This window comes from Adiantum capillus-veneris, chromosome 26, assembly GCF_014529385.1.
Source record: "Adiantum capillus-veneris isolate H3 chromosome 26, ASM1452938v2, whole genome shotgun sequence".
In the NCBI taxonomy this organism is placed as follows: Eukaryota; Viridiplantae; Streptophyta; class Polypodiopsida; order Polypodiales; family Pteridaceae; genus Adiantum; species Adiantum capillus-veneris.
Genome location: NC_140956.1, coordinates 58,441,838 through 58,462,094, shown reverse-complemented (window position 1 = coordinate 58,462,094; position 20,257 = coordinate 58,441,838). Strand labels below are relative to the sequence as shown.

At 42.1% G+C, this 20,257-nt stretch overlaps 3 protein-coding genes across 3 annotated transcripts; all 3 read left to right on the top strand.

Annotated features, from left to right (window-relative positions):
* The first annotated feature begins 2,837 nt into the window (after positions 1-2,837).
* LOC147423521 (uncharacterized) lies at positions 2,838-3,479 on the top strand. Its single transcript, XM_086501491.1, has one exon. It carries the CDS (start codon positions 2,838-2,840, stop codon positions 3,477-3,479), a length of 642 nt encoding a protein of 213 aa, XP_086357617.1.
* On the top strand, positions 3,479-9,853 carry LOC147423520 (uncharacterized). Its single transcript, XM_086501490.1, has 3 exons — positions 3,479-4,030; positions 4,262-5,125; positions 9,839-9,853. Exons 1-3 carry the CDS (start codon positions 3,479-3,481, stop codon positions 9,851-9,853), a joined length of 1,431 nt encoding a protein of 476 aa, XP_086357616.1.
* Positions 9,854-9,903: 50 nt separating this feature from the next.
* Positions 9,904-14,666, top strand: LOC147423519 (uncharacterized). Its single transcript, XM_086501889.1, has 6 exons — positions 9,904-11,425; positions 11,943-12,227; positions 12,605-12,721; positions 12,904-13,044; positions 13,143-13,343; positions 13,504-14,666. The coding sequence occupies exons 1-6, from the start codon at positions 10,526-10,528 to the stop codon at positions 14,347-14,349; spliced, it is 2,490 nt and encodes an 829-aa protein (XP_086358015.1). The 5' UTR covers positions 9,904-10,525; the 3' UTR covers positions 14,350-14,666.
* The last annotated feature ends 5,591 nt before the right edge of the window (positions 14,667-20,257 follow it).

The following is a 20,257-nucleotide window of genomic DNA, read 5'->3' as shown; positions in this document are numbered from 1 at the left end:
TGTAGTGGATACCAATTTGCTAACGACTCTTGGTTGTCTTCTTTGGATACTAAATTCTCAGAGGATCTCCATAATTGTAGTATTTTTGTTACCACTGTGTCTCTTGAGTCACACCTCCCGTCCCCCCTCGCCCTCTCTCTCTCTCTCTCTCTCTCTCTCTCTCTCTCTCTCTCTCTCTCAAGTTATGTTGCAATGAATCTCTCTCTCTCCCTCTCTCTCTCTCTCTCTCTCTCTCTCACACACACACACACACACACACACACACACACACACACACACACACACACACACACACACACACACAAAGTGGGAGAGAGCTTCCTATATAGGATGTCGTCTCTTTGAATGCATTGATTGCTACATTCTCAGAAGATCTCCATAATTGTAGTATTGTTGTTGCCACTGTGTCTTTTGAGTCACACCTCCCGTTCCCCGGCCCCCCTTGCCCTCTCTCTCTCTCTCTCTCTCTCTCTCTCTCTCTCTCTCTCTCTCTCTCACACACACACACACACACACACACACACACACACACACACACACACACACACACAAAGTATTCTAGGTGTGTGCAATGTCGGACTTCTTTCTAGGTATGACAAATGTGAAACACTTCATAAAGCACAAAAAGTGGGAGAGAGCTTCCTATATAGGATGCCGTCTCTTTGAATGCATTGATTGCCAAATATGCCCAATTTGGGTAGGGTCAAGAAGCTCTGGTCTATTTTTGGCAGATGCAAAGCAAGAGTGTCTCTCCCAATGCAATCACATGCACACCATTGCCAATGTGGTATTTTCTTTTGATTGTGTAAATGGAATGTACATAACAATTCAAGCCTCAATGCAACTCTACCAACTCAAATGGGGACATGTCACCATGGTAACTCTTCATAATGAAGCAGCTCGGGGCTGATTTGGATGCACCTTTGAATCCTTCTTGATGTGGGTTGCCAATGGCCAATAATGGGTTGACCAATAATGGGTTAACTTGGCACATCTGCATCAAGACGGCGAGAATCTGACTGACGTGCAGACTGGCGCGTTGTAACCGCAGTGGAAAATTGCCGACTGTCACGCAGGCCTTAACCTGTCAAGATGGTAACTCTTCATAATGAAGCACCTCGGGTTTATTTGGATGCACCTTTGAATCTGTCTTGATGTGGGTTGCCAAAATGGCCAATAACGGGTCGACCAATAATGGGTTAACTTAGCACATTTGCATCAACTGCGAGATTCCGTTTGACGTGCAACTGGCGCATTGTAACCGCAGTGGAAATTTGTCGGCTGAAACCCAGGCCTTAACCGACAATCGTCAATGGGCTAATCGGATGGACTCGCTCCCCCAATTATATCCTTCGTAGTAGTTAAATGAGATATAGAGAGACAGATATAGAAGTATATAGACATTTACCATGTGGGTTGGCAAGCCTCCTCTCAGTGACTTCCTCAAAGAAAGATAGACATAGTTGGGAAATCCTTTCTTCTCCATACTCTCTTCTTAATTCTCTAGATAACTTGTATATATCTGTGAGTACTTATAAGAGTTCTTTTTTGGATAGATGGCTATTGGTCCAAAGGTGTTGTCTCCTGGACATGCAAGACGTAGTAGGATATGTCAAGCCTCTCGAGCTACGCGACGTGCAACAGCGCGAGATAGAGTTCGACGTTCTCTTGGTGAGATTGATGTGCCTCGCTTGGAAGATTGCCACCATTTGATAAACGTGAATCGATGCAATGAATTTCCTCAGGGGAGGATTGCGATGGATGTAGATAACGAGTCAATTCTCTCGCAAAGTTATGTAAGGATTGAAGTGGAAGACAATTTGGAAGCCAATAATGGAGATGTTCCTGAGGAGCCTGTAATTGTCTCTAGAGAGGGAGATTACTCCAAAGTTGAGACACTTTGTCTATCTATCACCTACTTATATTCTGAGACCACTTCCTTGATGCATATCTCTATGTTGTCTCTTTCTCATGAAAAGTGTATTCTTCACAACATAGGCAACTTGGATTTTGCATGTTCCTTTTGTGGTGCTTTAGCTTGGAAAATAGAAGCAAAGACCATTCGCACATTTGTGGGGAAGAGTTGTTGCAACTCAGGAAATGTTTCTTTGCTGCCATTAAGTGAACCTCCTTTAGAATTAAGGGAATTGATGCACGGGGGTAATACTAGAAGTAGAAAATTCTTGAAAGATATCAGAGCATACAATAGTGTGTTGGCATTTGCTTCTTTGGGAGCTCATATAGATGAATCTCTCTGCCAAAGAAAAGGAATTTATACCTTCAAGGTGCATGGATCTATTTATCATAACATTGGTCCATTGATGCCAGAAGAGCGATCAGGTCAAATCCCTCGCTTTGCTCAATTGTATTTTTTTGACATTGAGAATGAGTTGCAAAATAGGATGAGTCATGTTTCAAAACTCAAACCAGATGTTTTGGAAAGCTTGCAATCGATGATGCATCGAGTAAATCTGTATGTTCAAGCTTTTAGGGGGTTTTCTACAATGGTCCAAACTTCCAATATTCCGGAGATTAGGATGGTCATTACTGAGAAGCGTACAAATGGCTGGCAATATGTTGCTCCAACAAGTGTGGAAGTTGCTGCAATCATGCCTGGTCAGGGTGAAGAGAGCAACATTGGCCATCGTGATATTGTGTTGAATCTTTTGGGTGGTGGTCTAAAAAGAATCTCAAATTGCCATAGGTCATACATGCCTCTATAATATGTGTTGCTATTTCCAAATGGTGAAGAAGGTTGGAATCCTTACATACCCCAAGTGAACAGGGCGGAAGTAAGCAGAGAGCGAGTAAATGGAACTACAAAGTATTTTTCTACGATGGATTTCTACAAGTATAGATTGCAAATTAGAGATGACACAACACAATGTCTTTTATGTGGTGGTAGGCTACTGCAACAATATATTGTTGATGCATATAGTTGTATTGAGGAGTTGAGCCTTTTGTGGGTTCGTAATCATCAAAGTGAACTTCGCAGTGAGGTGTATCAAGGCTTGACAGATAAGGTTGGAGCAAGGGATGATAGAGAACTGTTATTGGGTGCTAATGTTGGAAGAAGGGTTGTATTGCCTTCTTCGTATGTTGGTGGCCCTCGCTATATGCACCAGCTGTACCAAGATGCCATGGCAATTGTTCGCAAGAGAGGAAAACCTGATCTCTTCATTACATTCACATGCAATCTTGGATGGAAGGAGATACAGGATGCATTACTGCCTGGACAGACATCCAATGATCGTCCTGATCTTACTGCCCATGTTTTCTACCATAAGTTCAAGGATTTGATGGGCTTGCTGATTAAGAGAGCTATTTTTGGTAAGGTCATTGGACACATTTCTGTGATTGAGTTCCAAAAGAGAGGCCTTCCTCATGCTCACATTCTATTGATACTTGCATCTGAGCATAAGCCAACAGAGACATTGCATTATGATAAGATTGTGTGTGCGGAGCTCCTGATAAAGTAATGTTTCCACAGTTGTATGATGTTATCAGTCGGTGTAATGTGCATGGCCCGTGTGGAAACTTGAATAAGAATGCTCCATGTATGAAAGATGGAAAGTGCAGGTTTAAATATCCTCGAAGCTTCAGTGCGTCGACTACTGTGGCTAGGGATGTATACCCAACGTACATGAGGAGGGATGATGTAAATTGTAATAAAGTGCAAATGAGTAATAAATGGATCGTTCCATACAATCCATTTTTGTCAATAAGGTACAATGCACATATCAATGTGGAGGTTTGCTCCACTATATCCGCTGTGAAATATCTCTACAAGTATGTGTATAAGGGACATGACAGGGCCACTGTTGTTCTACAAGATAGTGAAGGGCTTCTAAATGAAGTTACAAACTATCTTAATGCTCGATATGTATCAGCATCTGAGGATATCTGGTGTATACTTGGGTTTCATATGCATCAAGAGAAACCTGACATACAACGGCTCCAAGTTCACTTGCCTCATCAAAATCAAGTCATCTTCGACAGAGCGACTATACAGAGTGTGGTGGAGGGAGAGGTGAGCAAAAAGACAACGCTCACTGAGTGGTTTGTTGCAAATCAACAATATCCAGAGGCCAACAATTTGTTGTACATAGACTTCCCAACAAAGTGGGTTTGGAAGCCACCAAGTAGAACATGGACTCAAAGACAGATTGGTGACATGATGGGAAGAATGTACCACATTGTTCCCAATGTTGGAGATTTGTACTATTTGCGTATGTTACTCAACATGTGCAAAGGATGTTAGTCTTTTGAGGATATTAGAACCTTCAATGGACAAGTATATGACACATTTAAAGAAACATGTAATGCACGAGGATTACTGCAAGTTGATGATGAATGGTTTCTTTGTTTGGAAGAAGCTTCTTTTCAACAAACAGGGCAACAATTGCGCCTACTGTTTGTAGTCATTTTGGTTTTCTGTGATCCAATACATCCTGGTGCATTGTGGAATCGCTTCTGTAAGGAGCTTTCTGAGGACCATGTATATCATATGAGGGTTCGCACAAATGATGCGAATATCTGTGAACACATGGCTCAAAACCAAGCTTTATCAAACTTAGAGACAATGCTTCAACACTATGGAAAGAGGCTCTCGGATTATTCTGGAATGCCCCATGTGGATCACACACTGCAAATTATGAGTGAGCATGGAGTGCTTGCTGAAGAGTTCATGTATAACAGAAAGGAACAAAGAATATTGTCTGCTCGAATGGAATCATCTTTCAATGTTGGGCAAAGGGAAGCTTACAATCGGGTTTTGCAAGCAGTTGGCATGAGCAGAGGGACTGTTTTTTTCTTGGATGGGCCAGGTGGAATGGGAAAGACTTATCTCTACAATGCATTGCTCTCTCGGATACGTGGAGAGTCCAAAGTTGCTTTGGCATGTGCATCCTCCGGGATTGCAGCACAACTTCTCGACAATAGAAGGACTGCACACTCTAGATTCAAGATCCCTATTGATATAACTTCTGAGTCCACATGTAACATTAAAGTAAACAGCCAGCTTGCTGAGCTGTTGCAAATGAGTTCACTGATCATATGGGATGAAGCCCCCATGGCTCATAGACACGCTTTTGAGGCTCTTGATTCATACGATGATGACTTTCAAGTTATGAACATGGACCATGTTGATGTAGTTTTAGGACGTGAGTGGCTGCATGGTTTAGGAAACACATTGCACACTAGTTATGAATACAACTCCCTATCCGTTATGGCCAATGGTAAACATGTGCTTTTGCTTGGTGAGAAAAATATACCATCTGCACCTCTTATATGTACATCCAAGCTTTCTACTTTACAAAAAGCAGATTTAATAGATGGTCTTTTTATTACTGCTTGTCTCTAAGTCTTGTGAATTCTCAAGAGCAAAGTGATGTGAATTCTAGTAATGGTATGCAAAGTGCAATGAATTTTAATGATAAGCTAAGTGTTAACAAATCTAACGAGCAAAGTGCTCTCAATTTTAATTCTATTGAGCAACGTGCAACTGTTGTAAAACAAACATTACGAGAATTACAAGATTCTCCATTCAGCATAACTCTAGTCTACTTTCTCCTTTTGCACAGCAAAAACTGACTCACTTACTCACGGAGTATAGTGATGTATTCTCAAGTGATTTACCATCGGGTTTACCCCCTAGACGTGATCTGCAGCATGGCATAGATGTCTTGCCAGGCACTAAACCGGTGAGTAAACCACCTTATCATAGGAGTGCTAAAGAAGTCAAGGAGGTTGAGAGTCAGTTGGCTGACTACCTCGCCCGTAGGTTCATTACACCTAGCACTTCGTCTTGGGCATCACAAATTCTATTGGTAAAAAAGAAAGATGGTACTATGCGCATGTGCGCAGATTAGCAACACCATAACCATCAAGAACAAGTTTCCTCTGCCTTGAGTGGATGAGTTGTTTGATCAACTCCATGGGGCAAGATATTATACAAAGATAGATCTTCGTTCACGATACCACCAGGTGCGTATCCTTTTGCAAGATATCTCCAAAATTGCCTTTAGAACACGATTCGAACATTTTGAATCATTGGTTATGCCTTTTGGTTTAACCAATGCTCCAGCTACATTTATGACACTCATGGATAGTGTCTTATGTCCCTATCTTGAAAAATTTGTTGTGGTTTTCCTTGATGACATTCTCATTTACAGTAAGACTGAAGATGAACACATAGAACACTTACGATTAGTGTTCGTACAGCTACGAGCTCATGCTCTATATGCTAAGCAAAGCAAGTGTGATTTCTTTAAAACATAGATATATTACCTCGGTCATGTGATCTCTTATTCTGGCATCAAGATGGACACTGACAAGGTCGTTGCCATTCTTCGATGGCCATCTCCCAACACGGATGAGGAGCTTTAAATATTCTTAGGCATGGATGGATTTTATCGACAATATATCCATGATTATGCCAAAATCAATGTTCCTATGATGGATCAACTTAAAGAAAAAGGTAAGACCTTTTCTTGGAAAGAAGCCCAAAAATGCAGTTTTGAACAGCTCAAGGTAGCTATAGCCACTGCTCCCATCCTAGCAATCGTTGACCCACTTAAGCCGTTTGTGGTAGAGACTGATGCTAGTGATAAAGCAATTGGTGCGGTACTTCTCCAAGAGGGAAGACCTATAGCCTTTGAAAGTAAAAAGTTAGATAGAGCTCAACAAAATTATTCTGTCTATGAGAGAGAGCTATATGCCATAATTCACGCTTTACGAAAGTGGTGACACTATTTATATGGTGCCGAGTTTGAAGTGGTTTTTGACCATGAGAGTATTAAATGGTTTACTGCTCAAACAGACTTGAAGGGTCATAAAGCTAGATGGGCAGAGATCCTTTAAGATTATGATTGTAAGCTACGATATCGCAAGGGGCGATATAATGTAGTAGTGGATGCACTAAGTCGGATGCCTCAGATTAATTCACTTGCTTTCACGGAAATAAAGAGTGAATTTGTGGAGTCATTACGCAGCAAGTGTGCACAAGATCAATCATATGCTAGTGTGAAGTACAATTTTAAAAAGGGATCCCTCACACTCACATGTCTCTGCACGAGCATATAAAAACTCCAACACACAGAGCTCCATCCCTACTCAGGAAGAGCTTAAGCGATGGAAGAATTTTTCCATTGACGATGGGTACTTACTCCACAAAGGTAGAGTATGTGTGCCAAAGGACTCAGATACTAAGCGCCAAATATTATTAGAGTGTCACGATAGTCCAAGTGCTGGTCATCTAGGTATTCGTAAGACGTATGCCTTGGTTCGACGGAAATTTTATTGGCCAGGCTTACATCATGATGTTCAAGAGTACGTACTAAACTGCCAACAATGCCAAGTAAATAAGGCATAGCGCCTCAAGGTAGCTGGCCTTTTACATCCTTTAGAGATTCCACAAGGTAAGTGGGAGAGTATCTCTATGGATTTTGTAGTAGGACTACCTACTACAAATAGTGGCCATGATGCCATATGGGTAATTATAGACCGTCTCACAAAGATGGGTCGATTCATTCCCACTAAGACTACGATTAAGACACCGGAATTAGCACGGCTATTTGTAGAGCATATATATAGACTCTACGATCTTCCAGCTGGTATCATTAGTGATAGAGACTGAAAGTTTGACAATCACTTCTGGAGAGCTGTGTTTCAAAAGTTGGAAACTAAACTTAATCTAAGTATGACTAATCATCCAAAAACAGATGGTCAAACGGAAAGAGTTAATCAAGTGCTAGAGGAAATGCTACGAGCGTACGTTAGCAAGAAGCAAACCAATTGGGAAGACTACTACCTATATTGGAATTTGCTTATAATAGTTCAAAGCATGTGACTACAGGGTTTAGTCCATTTATGCTTTTATATGAATTTCAACCTAGATCACCCGTTACAATGGGGTTGGCTAAGGAGAAGGTACAACAAGCGAAGGATTTTATCCAAGACCATTTTGACATTCTTTGAGTTGCTCGATAGAATGTTAAGCAAGCTCAAGAGCGATATAAGAAGTACGCAAATGAGCATCGTCATCTTGCTATTTTCGAAGAAGGAGACAAGGTTTTCCTCAAGGTTCCGGAGCATTCAGAAAGTCTGAAGACGGGAGAAGTTGCTAAACTTTCACCACGCTACCATTCTCAAAAGTATAGGTCAAGTGGCCTACAAGTTAGCTCTTCCAGAGCACTCACGAGTTCATCCTGTTTTTCATGTTAGCCGTTTACGAAAACAGCTAGGACAGAATGATAATGTTATTGACACAGGTATGTTAGTTGACCTTATCGAACTGCCAAGCATCCCCCATGAGCCCGAAAAGATTTTGGATTCTCATGAGCTTCGCACCAGACATCATGTCAGACGACGACAGGTGTTGGTAAAATGGCTAGATTAGACCTGAAGAAGGTTCTACAAGGGAGAATGTCTCCGCACTTAAGAAACATTTTCCTACGTTCGTTTTCGACGACAAAAACGATTCTCCAAGGGGGGCGGGGGTAATGTAAGGACATGGGTCCTACGGGCAAGGCCACCGAGCATGGCCGAACAGTGTGTACGCTAGGGGGAGGCTATAAGATAGCACAGTTGGGTGGAGACTAGCACACACATTACCACCGCCCTTTCAATGTTCTTCTATTGAGGGGAATATTGAATCTCTTGGACAATTGTCCAAACCAGATGGAGTCCTACAAAACAAATGGAAAGCTAAACATAATTTTGTTAGGGATGTGCCAAATATTTTTGATTGAATCCCACGCCTTCCAATATCTGCAAACAAGGTTAGTCCCAATAGGTTTGATTTTCTTGGAGATTGTGATCACTTCTCTCAATGCGAGACCCTTCCAATTGGGGTACTCCTGAAAAGAAAATAGACGAGTGTTTCTTTGCTATCCTGTTGTAAATGCTTGTACCCCCCCAACGAGATCTTCTGACCAGAGTGGTGACCTTACCTATTTGAGCTTTAAAATGTTTTCAACGGGAAATGAAGTAGGTAAGAGAAGACAAGATGTAGTTAGTCAACACAAACACTATTGAAGGGAGTGAGGGATGCATAGAGCTCCTAGAGAAGTCTTTTCTTTTGAATTTGTCCAACACCCACTCAAATCTTTGAGCAAAAGACACATTGAAGCCCATTGGTATCCCCAAGAGCCTAAAGATTTGGCCATTAGCAACTTGTTGACATCCATCAACAATAGAGATGATGTCAAAGACACAACCATTGGAGGATTCGAGACGTGTTTTTTTATGGTTGATCACAGAACCATTGGCCACACAAAAAATGTTCGGGCATTCCCAGAAGTCTTTTACAGAGCAGTCATCATTTGCCAATAGATGATGAAGTTCTTCCCAAAACTACATCATAAAGTGACTGAAGAACAAAGTCCCACTCAATTTTGTCACAAGCTTTGTCAGAATCTATTTTGAAAAAATGAAGCCTTGGTTGGTCTCCTTTGTATACTCTATGGCTTCCCATAAAGTGATGATGGCATCTAATATGAATCTCCCTTTGATGAAACCCTTTTATGGTTTAAGGAAGATCTTGTCCATGATAGAGCTCAATCTTCTAGCTGAAGAGAGAGAGAAGATCTTATAAATTAAAGTCAGACACGAGATAGGTCTCCAGTTGGCCACGTTGAGACTCGGCTCACAATTGTGCGGGCCACGCCGCCACCCTTGATCACTTGTAAAGCAAGGTAAGGTTTGAAGTTTAGGTCTTATTAGGAGTTTGGGCCACAATTTTGCATTTCTCAAGACACTTTAGAGTCACATAAGAGTTCGAACTTTGAATTTGTGCGATTCAAAATTCTAAAAAATATAAAACTGGATGTGGGTGCAGGTGAAGGACTCTTAAGGTTTTGAACTCTGCACAAGGTGTCCCTTTTCTCCACGGGCAACAGATATTCTTCTTCATTCTCTCTCTCATTCCCTTTCTGCAGCAGAGAACAGAAAGCTCGCTACGATCATCGCAGTCGATTTGCGTTCTTTAGTGCTTTCTCTCACACACATACATACATACATGCACATTTCTGTTTTTTTACCTCCCTCTTGCCCGCTCTTCGTGAAGTTCGTTCCCAGTAAACGTCCTGCTTCTCTTCCTCTTGGTCCCAACTTTTCTCTCTCTGTGTCAGCCGCGGCTTCTGGTTTTTCAACGCATGCACACACATTACTCTCTCTCTCTCTCTCTCTCTCTCTCTCTCTCTCACACACACACACACACAGACACACACACACACACACACACACACATCGCCTACATGATACATTTCACAATCTTCTCTTTTAAGTTTGTCTTCTGTTTCTGTACTTCTCCCCGCTCCTCTCCACCTGCTTTACTTTCCTGCTTTTCGGCTTTCTCCTCTCTCCCGGCCCTGACTGCGACCCAAGCTCAGTAGGACTTCCAGTCATGTGCCCCTTCATTCAAAAATTCAAAATTCCATCATTGCTATAACATTCCCCTTCTGCCCAAAGCTCCACTTCTCTGTGTGCGTCTGTGCGTGTTTGTGTGTGTGTGTACTCCTCACTCATGGCTCCTTCCTCACCCTTCACTTCCTCCCCTGACCTGCCCAATTCCTCCATCCCCTGCTATGCTCAGAACTCACAAACCAACTCCAATGCTAACCTCAACCCCATAGTCACATTCTCAAGCAGACCATTACAGAAAAGCAAAGAGCAACAATTGCTAATTGCAAGGGCGAAAAGGCAAAGACGACACCAGCTGCGCGCTCTCAGAATGTCTAGGGAGAAGCAAATCCCCGCCCTCACTCTCCATTGTGAGTCCCAATTCCATAAAGCTCCTTGCTTTAAAGGAAATGGGCATTGCTTGTCCGTGCATAAGGGAAGCTATGATGACATGGGGAGGAATTTTTCACAATTCTGCAAAGAGCCTTCCTCTATTCTAAGCAGTAGCCCTGGGGGAGCCATTGTCGTCTATGATGGCAGAGTTTTTAAGAACAGGATGTTGAAAGCAAGCCGATCTTTGAGTGAATGTAGTGGTGGAGATGGAGATGTAAGCGATGTGAGCTGCGACAGGGGACCTGATCTCTTTGAGTTTCACAACTGGCAAGATGGGTCATCAAGCTCTCCTAGCAGCAGCACATATGGGAGTCCTCTTAACGTGTCGAAGGCGATGAGTGAGTGCTCGTATGAAGGGTCCTTGAATGTAACTCGGCTGGCAACAAGTGCATGCTCACCTGATGATTCGGCTGAACACAACAAAACGCCAGACTCAAACACTGACAACAGGATTGATCATAAGGAAGAAACCCTGTCTGCAGAGTATTGGAAGCTCCAAGTGGACGTCCTTGCTGCAGAGTGCAAGTTGCTAAGAGTGGAGAAGGAGCTGGCGATCAGAAGGTGGAATCAAAATTGTCTGAATGATGCTGTTTCCTACCCTCTCAATGCAAACCTTGAACCCTGCTTCAAGGTTAGATATGCTTTATAGTATTATGTAGAAACGCATGCCGAGTTCAGGCCAAATTTAGAGCTCACAGGAGTGGTGTATTGTGTAGTGTATATTAGATTTTCTGTCATTCTTTCCCATCAGCCATACAAGGTACACAATTCAGGTAGCATAATGTACATGCATGCATCCGTATGCAGAGCTCAGGCCAAGTTTTGATAGCATTATGTAGATGCATCCGAGTTCAAGCCAAGTTTTGGTAGCATAATGTATATGCATCGGCATTCCGAGTTCATGAGAAGTTTAGAGCTTGTGAAGTATGTAGTAAGTTTTCTGCCATTTTTCCCCCTCATTCATACTAAGCACACCCATTCAGGTAGGTCCTCTGAAATGCTGTGTGTCCAGTCTCATGTCAAGAGCTGGGTGTTAGGAGCTTTTGCAATCTTCTCTTTCAATTATCTGCTGCAATATTGCATTCATCCCTCATAGACTCAATTCGCAAAATGAGGTTTTCATAAGAATGACATTTTTGGCTACTCAGGAAGGAAGGAATAGCAATAATGCCGTTAAAGATTTATCAAATTCAAGAAATGCTGCTGGCAAACATTACACACATGAGTTTCAGACAAAAGAAGCATTACAAGATGCATCTAAGAAGCTGCATGACATGTCGTATATCTCGAATTGCTTCACCCAGGAGGCATTGAGGAGACTAGAAGAAATCTCTCACAGAAGCTCATGCAGGAGAGTGCCACCAGAGGACCCCACGGAGGCTCTGCAGAAGAGGTTACAAGGCTTGCTGCTTGCTGCTCGGACTCCTGCCCTTGTGAGAGTTTCTTACAAATGCTTTTGTTGTGGAATTTATCCATTATCATCAATCAAACCGTGCAAATCCATGCATACTAACCTTTAATAAAATCACACATGAAAATTCTTGAAACAAGAAGTGAACAAGAAAGATTACTGAGAAATTAACCCTCTAATTAGTGAAAGATCAAGGCTAATCTATGCTCACATAAACATCCACGCATGATTAGCTTTATACACTTTGATTCAGCAGAGTCTCTTGTTTTATACTTGTTTAAAACTCTAAAGGGTTTGAATGTAGTTTTAGTTAGATTCTGTCCTGCTATGCATTGCAATGCTGGCCTTTTGGTGTTCTGATCTTGGGTTGATTGGTAGAGATGTTGCTTGCATATGCAGGAGCCAGAGAGCCAAATGCATTCTACCTCTGATCTTACATTTCATGATGCTTGGGAATATGCTGACTTATCTGGTTCCACTGCAAAAACCATGGCGAATGCCCGATGTTTTGCGGAGGTGATATACACTTTGAAATTTAGGACTTTTTCGGAAAACTAGTGTGTGTATGTATAGTGAGAGTGTAATCCATGGATGTCAATCAAGTTGGAGCAGCCTTTGGCTGAAAGCAAGGAAGGTAGAGCGAACATTTTTGAATGTAGAAGACAGATGGTGCTAAGATTTGTGCATGTGTCTAGCAGACTGCTGCCTTGAAGAAACAGCTAGATTTCATGTCGTTGGGGCTCTCACAGACCAAGGATGCCGCTGCTTACATAAGAAGAGAGTATCGCTCTATGCTAAGCGAAGAAAGAGGTTCACTACCTCTTCGAGGTGCTGACCAGGTACATGTCTTTTTATTTTGAACAGAACTCAACCTCAGTTTCTGCCTAACAGAAACTTTCCTCCATCGTTGAGTTGTGTTTCTATAATGTCTTCCCAGATTGTAGGAGAGGAGACGTGTTGCAAGGCGGCAATACGACAGATTGTAGCTCAAGTGCAAGCAGAGAATGAGCAGTGGTCTCAAATTCAAGACATTCTGCGCTGCTTACAAGAAGAGATGGAAATTTTGATACAAACACGAGACTACTCGGAGAAGCGGGCAGCCCGTGCTGAGGCTCAGCTTCTGTCTTTCAAGAAAATGGTAACTAATGATTGGATTTGGCAGCAATTACAAGTTTGCTTCGAGCACTAAATTTCATTCATACAAGGGAGAAGTTTACTTAAATAATGTTATGATTGTGTAAAATTGTGTATGGTCCTCATGCGACTGCAATCACCGTCGATCATGTAACAAATTGTAGGCGCACGATTGGAGATGCCGAGCTCGGAGTGCCGAAGAGGAGGTAATTGTACTTCAATCAGAGAGAGACGCACTAAAGTTGAGAATACAAAATATGAAGCAAAAGCACGCGGCAGAGGGTCGAAGCTGGTTTGAAGACGGGAGTGCTTCAAGAGAAGCGGTTGCATTTCCTCAAACAGATACCCAAGCAAGGGCAGTTCCCACATGTGATGTAGAAGAGCAGCCTAGGCTTGCCAATGTGGGCACACAAGAGGATTATGCCCTATGCGAATCCATCGTCCATAGTCGGAATGAGAGCAGTAGAAGCAGCGTTGACCTTGGGGCTGCTACTACTCAGAGGCACATTCAAAGGAGCATCAAGAAGTCGCTTGATTTTTCTAATAGTAGCAACGAGGGTAACACAAGCAAGTCCAGAGTGCGAAGTCACCGTTTCACAGATCAAATTCGCAAGATTGAGCCCACAAGGTTGGATTTCTGCAGCAAAACCAGCGATGTGAATAATGGAGCAAGGCATAAGATAAGTGGACCTCAGCCGAAAGTGGAGCTCACCAGGCTAGAATGTGTGCAGCCTGTATTTACGACCGAGTACAAGGAGAGGAAGAAGGCAAGGCTGTTCGCTTTCAAGGAAAACCGCTCGATGAGCGGTCCCATAGAGACAAATGCTCCCTTTTCTATAGAACCTTTATTACAACGGTGTTCTCTTGGCCATGCTATGAGAGCTACTACGCAAGAGCTTCTGGATCATGTGATTTCATCAAAATCCAAGTCTTCTTTGCCTTCGGCACCCACATCAACCCCTTCAAGGTTACCATTTGGCGAAATTTTCAATTCCCCTTCCTCTCAATGAGAAGAATACATGATGCTTCTCTGTCTCATACCTCACAAGCGAATTCTCAAAGCGATATACATTGTGGGCAAAGGAAAACGAATCTCCCCTGCGGTTGGTGACTGTCTTATCCAATGTATTATAACTCAAACACCAAGATTTAGCTTAAGAGGTATGCTACAGGTAGGTAAAACAAGTGGTGCATTTTATATAAGTCCTCCCATGTGGCATTGAAATGTGATGTGAAGATCATATATTGCCCACACAATGGGCTTGAAAGCTTTTAATATACTCTTAACATTGTTGTTTATACCCTTGACTCAAACTAAATTGCTGTCTCTTGGTGCTGACTCGATACAAGATTTTCTTATATGTCATTGTATAGCTATTATATTTCTTGTGAAAGCAATCGCTAGAGGTTCGGTAAGTTGATGCACAAGACTCTCTTCTTGGTTTAGGCCAGGCTATCATGTACTTGATGGCCATATTTGTTAGGAATTGGATCGTGTTAGCTATGGTGGATGAAAGAGAACATGGTGCAAGTGTGTGAGTGTGTGTAAGCAAAGTTATCACTCAAGTGAATTAGGTTCCAAGATAGGATTAGTTTGGACTCATAAACACAATCTTGAGTATTGACTTAGCTTAGCACAAGCTCACCATAGACAAGCATGTAGTGCAAAATGAAGTTGTTTATTGATTCAGGAAATGAGCTTTAAGTAGCTCTACAGTTTTGCTCCACAGTATGTGAGATAAATCCATTCTCCTCTCCTCTCCTTGACTCACACCTTAGGACAAAGCTCACACTTTACAATCCTTCCCTTGAGGTTTGGACAAAGACAAGATACTGAAGATGCATGATCCACACAGGCTAACAAAATCCACACAAGATGGTGATATCCACACAGGAAAATAAAGTCCACAAAGGATGGTGATATCCACACAGGATGGTAAAAATCCACACAAGAACAATCCACAAAGGATGGTGATGTCCACACAGGATGATAAGCTGGTATCCACACAGGAAAAAGTCCTCCCCTACAAGTAGAGAGTTTGCATCTTCAAAATAGGTCTTCCCAAATGTTGCCTTCGTCTTCGTCCTTTTTGTCTTCTACTATGTGAGCTGGTCCTCTGTCTGGTCTCTTGCCTTCATTGCTTCTGCTATTGCTGCTTTCTCCACTGCTACTGCCTCTACTTGAGTAGCACCGAGAAGGAGGGTGTCCTTTCCTACCACATTTGTTGCAAAGTTTGTTTGTGTAGCAATCTTTCGCTACATGTCCCATTCTTCCACATTCATAACACTTTCTTTCGTTTGTTGATGTTGATGGTGAATATCTTCCCCTTGAAGATGTTGCAATGAAAACTCCTCCTGATGGGGTGAGTGAACCTCTTTGCTTTCTTTCTTCTGCTTGGATTGAGTTGATAACATCTCGAAATGGTGGTGCTGGTTCTTTTTCTTCAAGAATTGTGACTAAGTGGTCATAAGAAGGTGGAAGTGCACTTAAAAGTATAGCCACTTTGTCATCTTCTGGTACTTCAACTTGGATGTAAGTGAGCTGCGTGACAATGCTCTTAAGCTTGTTCACTAGGCTAGCAATGTCCTCCCCTTGAAGCATAGTAACTTTGTAAAGCTGTCTTTTAAGACTAACTTTGCTTCTTTTGGCTCTAGCTCCAAAATTACTGTCTAGGACATGTCAGGCTTCATGTGCATGCTTACATTCATCTATGAAATGCACATAGTTATCATGCAAAGAAGTGATGATAATTCCCAATGTTTGTAAGGTCAGGGGAATTGACATGCTAATCTCCACCCAGCTATGCCCTAATATAGCCCCTGGCCTTCTAAATATAGGGACCCCCTTGACTGCATGTCCGTCTTGGCCCTTGGCCCTTGCCCGGACCCGTGTCCTGACATTACTCCCCCCTTAAAGAAGAGTTTTTGTCCTCGAAAACAAAAGTGGGAAACTTCTTCTTAAGAACACTAATATTTTCCTAAGTAGCACTTTCTTCTGGTCGGTTGGAGCGGAACCCGGTTCAGTAGGAGGTTCAATGAAACCAAGAGTAACATCTTGATTTTCTACATTGTTGTCCATTTGTAACCATCTGATGGTACCAGTTCCTATCCAATCGTAGTGTGTAGACTCCATTTAGAACACTCATGAGCATGGTAAACGAGTTTATCACAACACAGGTGTACCAAAAAGAGTACCTCTTGTCACTTTCCATGAAAGTAGCATACTGACATAACTCATCAGTCAATTTTAAGTCCTTGACTTTGTCACAATTTTCATCATCAGTAAACAACCCCACCCTAACGAGTGTTCAAGGTTGAGAACCTGAGTTATGCATGAAGAGACTACCTAGTCACAACATGCGTTAACTGATAGTAAGTAAACTCCAAAAAGAGCAATAAATGCTTATGAATTTGATTGCTTGGTGCTAATGTACGGACTTTGCAGATACTTTAGCCCAAGATTACACTTTGTAATTTGTCAATCCCCTTGGATACTGACAGTATTGAGGTGTGTTTTCCCTATGGTTTACAAATAGTCTTCCCAGACGACTGCTAAACGAGAAATCACAATAGCGTATAACATTGTTGAGGAATCAACAATGTGTGAAATAACCATCGTGGTTAACTTAAAAATCCACAAACACTCAAACCGAGCTATGACCTCTGTTGGTGATTAGTAGACTCAAGGTAATCTCATAGAGATAGTGCACATGGAGTGCAAAATGCTTCATAAGCAACAACGTGAGGAATATGCATGCCGTTCCAAATCAGCCTTTGCTAAACACTAGGGCCCATAACACCTAGTGTGCATGCATTTAGCAAAAACTAACCCGAACCTATATATCCATAATGATCCTTGCCAATACTTATGGCAAATGTGATGCGCCTAGCACACATTAAAGAGGAATGTAAATAGTTCAGAAAAGAATCTAAATACTTTTAGTTGCAATCTTTTTGCAAGCCTTGCGGAAACCTCTGAACCATAATAGAAGGTGAAACAGTGATCACTTCTAGGTATAAACAATGAAACTTTTTCATTAACAATTTAGAGCCTTGTTATATGTATAAACAACCATCTGTCATGTTGTTTAGCAGTACTTGTACCTGGACAAGTCATTCTAAGTATCCGACAATTTTTGGCCACGAAATTGCTCCTGATACGTCGTGCTGAAAATGGTCTAGAAAACAGATGTGACTAGCACCTAGGGACTTTGTCGTGACACATAATTGAAAAAATGGCGCCAGTGTCAGTCCAGAGACTCATATTCTCCACATGTGGAATATGTCTCAACTAAGGATGTCTGAAAAAGAACATCCTACAAGTACAATATGTACTTGTGTGTGGAGGTAGCTCTAAACACTTTACGACAAGAGTGAGAGGGACCCTCATTATCTTGATCCACACTGGCTAAACCGAACTCCTGGAGTTTCTAGACCATGTTGTATCCCATGTGACAACATGTGCCAATTTGAACCCTACAAATAGGTTCGTAACAGCATAAGGCAGAAAAATAGATTGGACACTTGGCCCAAAATACTTTGTGCCGACATGCCCTTGGCATGGCTCTGTAACATTCAAGCGTACTTATACGTCTTGAAAAACCAAGCAAGCATACTGAAAAAGGGGAAAGTTCCTCAGCCCAGCATGTCTCTAGTTCTCTCTCTCTTTAAGGGAAACATGAAAATCTTCCGAGAAGCTTTTGATATGTGTTTTGCTCGTGAGTCAGCCTAAGCCAAGGTGCTTCAACTCTCAGCTATAAATCGACTAAGACGCCATCCAACTTAGTTTTCATCGGTTTGTCGATTGAACACTAACTGACATAAGGGCTATGAGCCACACAGGCTAAGAGCCATTGTCAGACCTAGGGTAAGATCCCAATGCTCACATTCTTTGGGTGCTTGTTTTCAAGAGTGAACAGATCTACCCAGGGAAGTATACATCGACATTAATGGACAAGCAAGGGTCTTGTCATTCAGGATGTTTACAGTGTCATTTTTGCACTACATGATTTCAGTGCGACACTCAAGTTGAGTTTTTGATAAATCTTCAACTCATAGCAGCTGATCTATACAAGGAAGTATAGATGCAGCAATCAGTTGTGACAGCATGGCTGTCCACCAGAGCTAGGCAGTCCACTTGTGTGGATTCCATGTTCTCTCTATAGCACTACGGAGTGTCTATGGACATATTGTTTTGGGGTACGACCCGGCGGGTGACTGCTACATCACCCCATAGGCATTGAGGATCACAGTTTGATCTCTCCCAGTTAGCCTTTCAAGGAACGAATTTCGCAATCTACCACGCGGTAGTGGACAAATTCAACTTTTGGTTGATTCCAATCAATATGTATATGGTTGACTATGTTGATAACCGTTATCTGCTAGTTGAGCAATTTCTACACAGGGTCTTACTAAGTGGTTTGACAACGTAGATTCTATATGGTTGACTATGTTGATAACCGTTACCTGCTAGTTGTGCAGTTTCTACAGAGGGTCTTACCAAGGGGTTTGACTACGTAGATGTTAACCAAAGGGGTTGGATTGCGAGGGCAACACCCATGGTTTCCAGTGCAATACTGTTTGTTTTTTTCAGGTAGGAGACGTGCTCCTCTCCGTTTGAATACGGGTAAGTGAACATTACGTTCAAATCTCCAGGTACGCATCTATTGATTTGTAGAGTGTGTGCCCAAGTTGTGTGCTCTTATGCATATTATGCCTAACTTGTAGCTTATCGTATAGGCTTTCCACAGTTTTCCGGTATGACTCATTCATTGAGAGAGATAACAGAAAAACACAACCACATCTTGATCTACCTGCCTTGCAAGGTTGTGATTGTATGAGGATGACTTGGCATTGGCACCTTGCCTGGGAATCAAGTCCAAATTTTTGGTTCTTTTTAGTGTTGTTGTGTTGACCGCAACCAAAAAACACATTAAACAATCCATTACTTAGTCTGTCCTTGACACAGTTGTGAGTGTGATAGCGGAAGCGTAATCCATGAATCGGTGGAATTCATGCCACCCGGTTAGCATGCCGTGCATGCAGAATTGTAAGCCCTTCAGTTTCCTAAACCCTTGATGCCAAAGCAATGGGCAGTAGCATGGCACGCAGGAGAAGCCTTGCTTCATGTCGAAGTATCAAAGCACTGTGTTTTCCGCGACAAACAACATGTTCCAAAGTAAACATGAAAACATGCAAAATAAACAATTTTAAAATTTGGCTAACCTGGTTATCTTGCTGTAACCGGTTTTCCTGGACGCGTGATGGAGAAACTCATTCCCATCAGGCTCGTAGCCTATGCTGCTGTGCGAGAGAGAGTTGGCGTGTGTATCATATACACATTTTGTGCATGTAATGAAATAACAATGCAAGGAAATTGGTAAATCCTTCCCTAGTTTGTATGCTCTTAGCATATGCCAAATGTGGGGAGTCTCAATGCAAGATGCATAAATAGAAGCCTTGCTTTACTTAAATTCAGCAAATGGATGAGACAAGAATGTAACCTGAAAGCTCATAGCTAACAGATGCTCTTGGTGACACACATATATCCGAGCAGAAAAAGATTGACCTTGTCAAAATTGCATAGAGAATTGGCCTTGCCAAATTTTGCTACTGATTGAGAATCATAAGATTTCTCGACAGTGAGAGAGATATCAGCTACATCGGAACTATCCAATGTCAGCGATTGTCCAATACTGCTTGATCAAAGCAACCTTTGCTTGCCAAGTTCGCAGTGTGAAAATTCATATGGTGGCAACGTTGCATCTCGCTCCTAGCTATGAATGCCAATGTTTGTTCCACGATGCTTCATGTACCCATATTGCCTGCTCCTGATTAGCGCTATGAATAATAACCGTGATCCTTCATTCCATTGCATGCGAGAATTATCAAGCACTTTGCTCAATAATTACCCTACTT

Bases quoted from the DNA above. Each gene is read 5' to 3' on its own strand.
- LOC147423521 (XM_086501491.1), top strand. From the start codon at position 2,838: ATGGATTTCTACAAGTATAGATTGCAAATTAGAGATGACACAACACAA.
- LOC147423519 (XM_086501889.1), top strand. From the start codon at position 10,526: ATGGCTCCTTCCTCACCCTTCACTTCCTCCCCTGACCTGCCCAATTCC. The intron at 12,228-12,604 runs GTGAGAGTTTCT...TTGCATATGCAG, and splicing joins CTGCTCGGACTCCTGCCCTT to GAGCCAGAGAGCCAAATGCA. The intron at 13,045-13,142 runs GTACATGTCTTT...ATGTCTTCCCAG, and splicing joins CTCTTCGAGGTGCTGACCAG to ATTGTAGGAGAGGAGACGTG.
- LOC147423520 (XM_086501490.1), top strand. From the start codon at position 3,479: ATGTTTCCACAGTTGTATGATGTTATCAGTCGGTGTAATGTGCATGGC. The intron at 4,031-4,261 runs GTGAGCAAAAAG...AAAGGATGTTAG, and splicing joins AGAGTGTGGTGGAGGGAGAG to TCTTTTGAGGATATTAGAAC.